Here is a 9,535-nt window from a genome sequence, read left to right as displayed (position 1 = left end):
TTCGAAATACAAATGTCGCTACTACTACTGCTACTGGCAATAATACTAATAATGAATTCTAACAGTAGATTCATCATTAATCACACAGGTCATGTGTTTTTCACCTTTTTACGTTTTATTAAATGTCCTGTTTCAATGAAAAGCATCAATTGGATTTGCTTGTAAGAGAAATCCCAGTATCAACAGCGCTCTCTGGTGGCCACCCAGCACATGACATTTGCGCAAACTGGTTTGTTTTGCTGGCACAGACAGCTTAGCTTGTGCCTCCGTTTTTGGACATGCACGTGATTAGCCAGCCCCAGACATGACATCGAAATTAATGTGAACGTTTTTGTGCGCACAAATTTCTATTTCGTGTGCACAGATTATTTGATGTGCACAAATGTGTGACATGTGTTGTATTTTTTTAGTATTTGTGAAAACACACAATACTTCCTTGCACCCAACTAGTATTTTGTGCGTAAGAACTAGTACTTTTTCTTGTAGTATTTTGTGCACACAAATTAGTTTTTCATGTGTACAAATTAGTTTTTTTTTTTGTATTTCCTGGGCAGAAATAATTTTGTGCTCACAAATTAAGTATTTTGACTGTCTGAATTATTTTTTTATATATATGTGCGTGCACAACTAGTGTTTTGAAATTTGTATTGCGTGCATTCAAATGACTATTTTTGTAGTATTCCGTGCACATAAATTAGTATTTTTTGTTACTTTGTGCGCACAAATCAGTTTCAGTATGTGTACAAATTAGTATTCAGCGCACAAGAATTTGTCATTTTTTTCCCCTCCCATGTCACGTTAGGGTCTCTGCACAGGAGTGACACAGCACTCAAATTACCAACAAAAGCGTGAATAACACATACACGCAACATGAGTTGTGAACACAAGGGTTTGTTTGGATGAAGTGTAGGCACATGCGGGTGTTTTTCAACATCTTGCAGAGACTCTCTACAAAACAGCACTTCCGGTTTCTTGTGAAAAACAAGCCAAGTCACCTGACGCACTCTGAAAGGGGGAACGCGTGTGCACAGAGAAGTGAAGCCGATCGTAGCGGTGCGGCACGCAGTGATTCGCTCCCTGACCGCCAGTTTTGCTTTGGCATGCGAGGGCAGGTGGGGAGGGGGGAGGAGGGGGCGGGGAGGGGGGAGGAGGGGGCAGGGGGGGGGCACAAAGATGGCAGCATCCCGCGCTCTTTGGGGCGCTGCGTTGAAGCGCTCTCGGAAACATTGACCCCGAGTGAGCCCCGGGCGGGGCTCAGCCGGCTACGTCGTCTCGGCGGCGGAGCTCCGGGTGGCGTTCACGTCTCGTCGCACGCTTTGGCCGGCTCGTCGTCGTCACCGCCGACGCCGATGGACTGCACGTCCTTGCTCAAAGCGCCGGTCTCCTTGGAGGTCTTGCGCTTGGAGTCGCGACTGGCTTGCTGGGAAATTCAGGCAAAAGAGAGTGCAGAACATGCACACGGAGATTAGCTTTGAAAAGGAAAGTTTAACCGTTAATTCAGTCGTCATTTTTTGCATTATATATATATATATATATATATATATATATATATATATATATATATATATATATATATATATATATATATATATATATATATATATATATATTTATATATATATATATATATATAATTGCATTAAAATTTAACTAAACCAAATAGAAATACGTTATATAATATCTCATTCATTGCTATTTTACTTTTATCATGCTTTATTTTACCGGATGCCTCATTAAGTCACAACTGCACAGTCTAATCAGAGCCGTAGCAAAACATGTCCCTTGGCAAAGTAAAATCACGTTTGGTTTAGGTGTGTGTGAATGGAATGCGGCGGAACCGAAAGCCTTACGTCACTGAAGGAGCGTCTGGGTCTCCTGTGGTGGTTGCAGCCCGCGCTGGCGCTGTTGGTGAGCGTCTGCTTGCCGCACTGAGTGCCCGTGGTCACCATCCTCTTCTCACGCAGACCCGCCTCGAACGCCTTACCTTGCCGGATCAACAGAGAAAAAGTTCCTTTCACCGTTTGCCCGCCTCGCGCACATCACCACTTGCTCGACTTGCAAAGCTTCTGCCATTAATTAATTGCTTGAAAAAGTCAAACCGTTTGAAATATTTCTTGCTTATGTGTCACTTGCCTGTCTCATAAACACCTTCTTGACAAGCAACTTAGAACAATTTGATTGACTAAAAAATATTTCTTTTTCAAAATACACAGTAAATATACCCGCACACATCACGACTCGCATTGGTTGCAAAAGTGCTGTGCCTTAAGCATCTGACAGACTGAAAAAATGTCTAAAAGTTGGTCAACCGTATTGGCTGAAAGTCTAAAAAAAAAAAAAAAAATGGAGGAAACGTAATGCTCCTGCTTTCTCACCGCTTGCCAGCTTTGTACTCTCTGTCGCACTTGCAAAGAAATATTTGATTGGCTAATGGTGCAGCAAACACAGTTAAAGGGTCCTATATGTGCCTGTTGCACACCACAGCATTCCACATGAGGTTAGTAGCGTTCAAAACAAGACAACAAAACGGGGGGACTGTCTCGGTGCGGAGGGGGGGGAGGATGGGGGGGCGGGGGGGGTCGTCGCTCTTACTGTTGCCGACCGGCAGAGGAGCCTCCACGTCGGTGTTGGTGAGCCACGTCGACTCGGTGTCCCTGGTCCAGCTCTCGTGGTACCTCGGCTCGATGATCGCGTCCGCCCTGCTCCCCCCGCAGCCCATCATCCGCCACAGGTGCGCCCCAAGGCGGCCTGGGCCGGGCCCACTCACGTCCTCGCGCTCATCCTGCCGGAGCCTTCGAGCCTCACGACGCCGTCGCTGACGTGCTCGCGGCGGGGTTGGGCTCACTCGTGCTGTCGCGGCGGTGATGGTGATGGTGATGGTGGTCCCTCGGAGTGCGTCGGCTGACCCGCCTGACCACACGCCGTGCGTCATCAGAGCGAGGAGAGGGGGAGGAGGGGAGCGGGGCGGGGCGGGGCGGGGCCGAGTCAACCCGCTGTCTCTGATTGGCCGGGTGCTCGGCACGTCATTGTGGTCGCGATGCAAGGGCTTAAAGCAAGTCAACCCAAACATATTTTTTTCAAGAATATGTTCCCAGCAGGCCCACCAGTTGAAACACGGCATTCTGATGAATTTTGCGTTTGTGCATACAAGTTAAGCAGCAAAATGCACTCATTTTTAGCCATCTCAGGAGGCGGCCATTTTGTCTTCCGTCGACTGAAAGTGACATCACAACAACTGCTCACGACGACCAATCACGGCTGAGCTGTTTCCTGAATCTGAGCCGCGATTGGTCGTTTTTTGGTCATTTTCAGTCGACAGAAGACAAAATGGCCGCTCAGGTGGCGTACCCTAAAATGCTAATTATGCTTAGGCCATATTATGAGGTACAACTCAAACTATAAAGATAACGCTTAGGTCCATTTATTAGGTACAGCCTGTAAAAATAACACTATGGTGAAATTATTAGGTACACCCTACAACAATAACGCTTGGACCGATTTATTACAGGTGATATTTTAAAGATAAGACTCAATTCATAAAGACAATGCAATAAATAAATTATGTTTTAATCATTACAAATATTTACATTTGCTTCAAGGGTAAAACTACAATAAAAGCTAGAAATATATTTCCCTTCAAGCTTATACTGCAGTAAAAACAATCGTTTGTATCTCGTTTTCTTGCATTAAAAGCGATGTTCAACTTGCAAATGTTGAAAAAACAAATTCAGCAGTCAGTTTGTCTTTCATATGACAGTCATTGTTTTCACATTTATTGTTTTTTGCTTTCATTTTAAATACGTTTGCATTAGAGCGACATTACAGTAGCCACGTCAACGATGACGACCGATCAAATATACAGAATGAACAGGAGCGCACAGTCGGCAAATAGACAATGATCAACATCTAACTGGAAGCAGACACGCTAAGAACACACGTCACCGTAAAATTAAATCTTCACTGACTCGCTAGAAGCTTAAAATAAATACTATATTTATCATATACATCTCCATTTGTGTACCATTAGGATGATACTTGAAGCGACGATAGAAATGCAGTATTAACCACGGCTTTGGATGGCGGGAGGGCACGCTTGTTTGGAAGCTTGTACGGCCACCCCTTCATCACTTTGAAGTGATCCTTCTCGACTTTGCAATGTGGAATGGACCGGGAACAAAAGTCAGACAAAGATGATTGGGGAGGGGGAACTGGGCGGGAATGTAAAACCGTCACGTCTTAAACTTTGAAGTCGAGCAGGTTGCAGTCGATCTTGTAGTAAACGTACGGGTAGTACTCCTGCTGGCTCAGGTTCAGACCGGGGATGTCCATGGACGCCTGAGAGGGACAATAAAAAAAAAGACAATTAAATAAAGCTGTGAGACCTGGAATTCGCCTTAAATGGTTGACTTCCTGTTCAATTTTGGGCATTCTTTTGTGCGTCCTGTCGTGATGGACAAGGACGCCAAATGTCGTGTCGACTGGTGGAATGGGTGTCAGAGGCCAATTTTTCCAACTTTGCAAATCTTCAATAATATCAAACTAACTCGCAAAATGGCTGCTTCTCATCGAAATGGCTGACTTCCTGTTCAATTTTTGTTCAGGCATGGGTCCTGACCCCGCCAGACAAGCACACCCAATTTTGTCTCTCAATCTTTCCAGGGTGCTCCCCTGAACTAAAACACAAGCGTGTTCGCCCGGATTTCCGGCATTGGTGAGTTTGCGGGCATAGTGAAGCCCGCCAAAAAGGCAATTCATCAGCCCAAACCCGGCTTAGCCCCGTTTGCAGATGGTAAACGACGTTTGGCGCTCGCCGTCGCCACGGAGGCGCCGGTGCGCGCTCCGAGATAAGGGACGGCCGGCTTTGCGGAAGGCGACGCGGTTGTTGCGCTCACGTCGATGATGGCGGCGCTGCTGTCCAGGTGCTTGTAGAGGTCGTAGAGAACCTCCCGCAGCTTCTTCATGTTCTTCTTGTTGGGCTGCAGCAGCATGGCCTGGAAGTTCACCGGAAGGCCGTACCTGCACAAAACCAAAACACTTCAATTATTAACGCGCACATGCTGAGCCATGTGGATATAATGTGTGCAGTATGTACATATATGTTTATGTCTTTTGTTTTCATACACTATGAGTTAGTATTTTGTCTTGATTAAAATAATTTATGTAGACAAAATGTATTTAAAACAAAAACGACATTTTATTTATCTTACTATTATAATATTTAGGCCATTATATTGTTTACATGTTTACAACAGACAAAAAAAAAAACAATTAGTCCTAAGAATTTTTTCCCACATTTTTTAAATTAGAAAATAAAAAGCATATTTAGTTTCATTTTCTAAGCATAACATTAATCAAAGTGATTTTTATTTCTTAATTTTTTAATAAAAAAATACAATTAAATCATTTTTTTTGTGTGTTTTATTTTGAAAAAATATTTCAGAAAATAAAATAAAATATGAATTGAATCCAGTTCATAGTTTTTCATGACTAAAACAAATTATATATAAACATAATATGAACTAAAGTATTAAATGTTAATTTTTAAAATATTTTGATAAAATGATAACATTTATTTGTGTCCGCTGACTATGCTGGCTGGTGTCCACGTTGACGTCGATAGAAATACAATCTCTTCCGTGTCCATTTTATTTATTTATTTTTTTTCAGTGGCTCACCTCAAGACCGACTCCACGAACACGCGCAGCGCTTTGATGTGGATCCACGCGATGAAGGCCTCGCTGAAGTTGACTTTGAGCCACCGCACCAGGGGACCCTAAAATGGAGCACAACGGATGCGGTCAAGGATGACAGCGAGTGCGCGCGTGCGCGCACGCTACGGAGAACACACAAACTGCTTCTTTTTGTCGGTGGACAAGCGCGTCATCTCCTCCTTGTCGGCCTTCATCTCCTCCTCGTTGTACTGGAAGTCGCGCACGGTGAACCTGAACACAAGCACGCGCCGTTACGGCACTTTGTCAGCCATTTTGCCGGCTTGCGACGGATGGGAAATTGACGGCGGGAAGTCAAAAGGGAAGAAATGTGCAAATAGCCCTAATTGGAAACGTAGCATCAAGTACGGGAACGAGAGCGGCTCTTGCGCGCTCACTTGTTTTCCCTGGCCTTGTGCTTGAAGTCGTCCACGGCCTTGCGGAAGAGCGTGACGCTGAACAGGCCGCTGTCGTTGTCCTCAAACAGCAACCTGCAGAGAGACAAGCTGGTTAGCGTGGGAAGCTAACGTAGCAGTCGACGCCTTCAGGATGACCGTGGCGAGCGCTTGACGCTGAAACGCGTCTGGAAGGGTGGACGGCCTACTTGGTGGAGCGCGGCACCACCATCTCCGCCAGGGTTTCGTACGTCTTCTGCCAGTCCACGAAGCTCGTCCTGATTACAGCACCAAAAAAAAAAAAAAGCACAACTTTTCAAGATTTTTTCTGCACATTTCTGCTTTCTCGTTACTTATACATTTAAAAAAATGTCTGTCCAACACAATACAGTACAGTGCCACACCGACTTACAAGTCTTTTGACATAAGAGCCGTCACATGGACGATTTTTGGACTTGAGTTGCGAGAAAAAGAACAATTCTTAAAAAAAACAAAAAACAAAAAAAAAACTAAAAGTTGAACTTTTGGGGAAAATAAAAAATGACACGATAATGTATTTAACCAAACACCAAATCACCTTGCTTGTTGAAAGTCTGCTAGCTTGATGCTAACACACAATGTAAAGCACCACAGACTGGCTCACAAAATCACCCTTTAACCGATAGATAATTGAACACAAATGGTGCTGCAACACATGTAGCAAAAACAACAATACTCACACGCAAATATTATTTCTTCTCCACCAAAAAAAAAAAAAAAAAAGGAATTCAGCTTTCTGAGCAGCTGTGACCATCTTCTTCGTGTATCTACCTACAAATTCTTATTAAAAACATCACCAACATTTTTGTTGTTGGGGAATGATGATTTGAGATATGCCTGTTTTGAGTTCCGAAACAAATGAACTTCGATTCTATCCAATTGGTTGCGAGCCCAAAACGTGCACCTACTTGGGAACAACCACCAGCATGGTGACCAGGTACTCCGAGTCCAGCACAAAGTCGTCTTTCTTCACGATGTCGGCCAGACTCCTGGTCAGCAGGCTCCCCCTGGTGGACGTCACAAGCGCTTTACGGTTAAGCTGCAACATTCGCAAAAGGCAAACAAAGTTCGTCGACAAACGCTCACGCGTTCTTCCGCTCCAGGTTCTGCAGGTTCCCCTTCAGGTTGTTGTAAGCCGACGCTCGGGCCTTCAGGTCGTTGTCGATCTGCGTCGCTTGCTGGAAAATCACAAAGAAGGTACAGAAATTAAACCTACTTGTAATAAATAAAAACGTACAGGAATGACATCATAGAATGCCGCAATTTTTTCATCGGTTCAATGGACATGTCACTGCTCCTTCTGGTGTGTGCGCCTTTCACCACCGGGGGCAGTATGATGGAGACATACAGATACGCAGTACATGGAGACATGTAACTGACTCAGTAGGCCGCCGTAATGTTGGTCCTTCTTCACAGAGGATCAAGAATACATGCAGGTGAGCAACTAAGGCAAAGCGTGCCCGCCGTCCAACCCACCTTGGAGACGATCTCGGAGATGTTCTTCAGCGACTGCTTGATGGGATACTTGGCCATGTCCCACTGGAATCTGGTGATGTACGTGACCAGGTCCACTGCGCAAAGACAACGAGACACCATCGGCACGTGCTTTGACAAGAAGACAAAGAAGCTGCAGCAGGGACGAGGGAGCCATGTCTTACGTCCGTTGGCCAGCAAGTTCTCCTGCACTTTGTCCCGGCTGTCCTCCAGAACGTCGGCCATGTACTGAGCCACCTTTTTCACCACACTGCATTCGCAAAAAAAACAAAAAAACAAAGAATAAAATGATATATATGCCAATCAGTCAATGCATTTAAAATAAAGCTTTGAAAAAAGTGGAAAATAAATCATTTTAAAAATGATAAATAAAAATGGTATTTTGATCAAATATTTCATTCGATTTTTCTGCCATTTCTTTATTGGGCACAGCAAAAGTCATTGCATTGATGACCAAATGTATTTATATCTTACAAAAGAAATGCATTCTGTTCTATTGGATATGTATCGATTAGCAATTCAAAATCATTTAAAACGTTTTTTACGATGAAGGAAAAGAGAATGATCATGACATTGTTTTTTTTTGTATCGTGTTTTTTTTATGTTGATTTTTGCAGCATTTCAACGCGGCCATTGGCCGGAATAGTCGGCGCAGAAATCTGTCTTCACTAGGATCACACTTCATTTTTGTCACCTTTCCACAAACGTGTCCAGCTTGGCCAGCTCGTCCGACAGACCCACCAGGACGTCCAGCGTGCCCACCTGTCGCAAACGGCAAAATCAGTACTTCAGCTTTACAGATGCCACCTCTGCTGTGGTAAAGAGCGCAGCACATACTGGCCGCAACAAGCAAGGTGCTACGTGACGTTGACTGCCATGTTAGCTTCTCTGTTTTCATTTTGTTCACCTTGAGGTCTGGAATGTTGAACTTGGTGTTGGTGGAGAGGCTGTTGGTGCGCGTGGTGGCCACCATCAGCTTGTCCCATGTTTGCTGACACGTCTTCTCACCTGGCGCCGAGATCAACCAGAATTCCGTCATGGCTGCTGCTGCTGCTGCTGCTGCTGCTGAACTTCTTGGAGGCTTCAACTAATGCAGGAGGAGCACTGTAGTGGCTGGAAAAATACACAATAAATATAGACATTGCATATTTTCTAAATTCTACGCTGCAGGAATTTTATTAAGTATATAAGATTGTATTTTACGATATTTGCTCACTGGCCACATATTAGGAACAACAGCTGATGCACTGCACAACAATGTCAACCCAAAAATAAGGATGTGCAAAGGCAGCTTTTATTTCATGATCGGATGGCAATAGCTCGTACAAGCGCAACCAATGTTATGTCCTCTTGTGAGTAATTCTAAATCCGCATGACAAGACTTGTTCCCCTTTTCACTTCTATTATTATTTCTCTTGATACATTCAGCCGCTGGAGCACGGTGATGACGTCAGAGAAGAGCTGCTGTCATATGACCGTCATACGCAGATGAGGATATTCACCATTTCCTCGACACATTTACGACACAAAAATAGTCAGAAACAAACACGTTCAAATGGAACGTGACCAATATGTGCTATAGTTGCTGTTAGCATTTAGCCGTGTCACGACACTCGTCAACTTGTTTCGTCGCCGTCCTTACCGAAACGTTTACTGTCTTCACCGATCGCTTGACTCGGTGCGGTTCAGTCAAACAGTTGCAGATTCCCATTCATATAACCGTAAATGAATAAATATGCGGCGTTGCGACTCAGAGGTCCTTCAATTCAGCCTAACAAGCATCTCCGGTCAGCTGATTAGCGGAGAGGGTGCGCGCAGGCGCAAAGGCGACCCTGCTGCCTTCACGGACCGAAATTGTTTCGTGAATTTAATTGAGAGAGGAAATTATACGTGCATTCG

The 9,535-nt window shown here is 44.4% G+C and overlaps 2 protein-coding genes across 2 annotated transcripts; both read right to left on the bottom strand.

The window, feature by feature from the left end:
* Positions 1-875: 875 nt before the first annotated feature.
* Positions 876-2,944, bottom strand: LOC147131899 (uncharacterized). Its single transcript, XM_086014103.1, has 4 exons — positions 2,593-2,944; positions 1,851-1,984; positions 1,280-1,420; positions 876-1,137 (listed from the first exon to the last, which is right to left on the bottom strand). The coding sequence occupies exons 1-3, from the start codon at positions 2,930-2,932 to the stop codon at positions 1,298-1,300; spliced, it is 597 nt and encodes a 198-aa protein (XP_085870229.1). The 5' UTR covers positions 2,933-2,944; the 3' UTR covers positions 876-1,137; positions 1,280-1,297.
* Positions 2,945-3,738: 794 nt separating this feature from the next.
* atp6v1c1b (ATPase H+ transporting V1 subunit C1b) lies at positions 3,739-9,473 on the bottom strand. The gene is made up of 13 exons (XM_086015354.1): positions 9,279-9,473; positions 8,544-8,749; positions 8,331-8,398; positions 7,801-7,886; positions 7,619-7,713; positions 7,229-7,320; positions 7,051-7,149; positions 6,313-6,381; positions 6,107-6,199; positions 5,849-5,942; positions 5,676-5,773; positions 4,893-5,016; positions 3,739-4,335 (listed from the first exon to the last, which is right to left on the bottom strand). The coding sequence occupies exons 2-13, from the start codon at positions 8,673-8,675 to the stop codon at positions 4,237-4,239; spliced, it is 1,149 nt and encodes a 382-aa protein (XP_085871480.1). The 5' UTR covers positions 8,676-8,749; positions 9,279-9,473; the 3' UTR covers positions 3,739-4,236.
* Positions 9,474-9,535: the final 62 nt, after the last annotated feature.

Source organism: Filicampus tigris, chromosome 18, assembly GCF_054856515.1.
Source record: "Filicampus tigris isolate MCC_2025a chromosome 18, RoL_Ftig_1.0, whole genome shotgun sequence".
In the NCBI taxonomy this organism is placed as follows: Eukaryota; Metazoa; Chordata; class Actinopteri; order Syngnathiformes; family Syngnathidae; genus Filicampus; species Filicampus tigris.
Note: the sequence above shows the minus strand (reverse complement) of the source record. Positions and strands in the feature narration are given on the sequence as shown.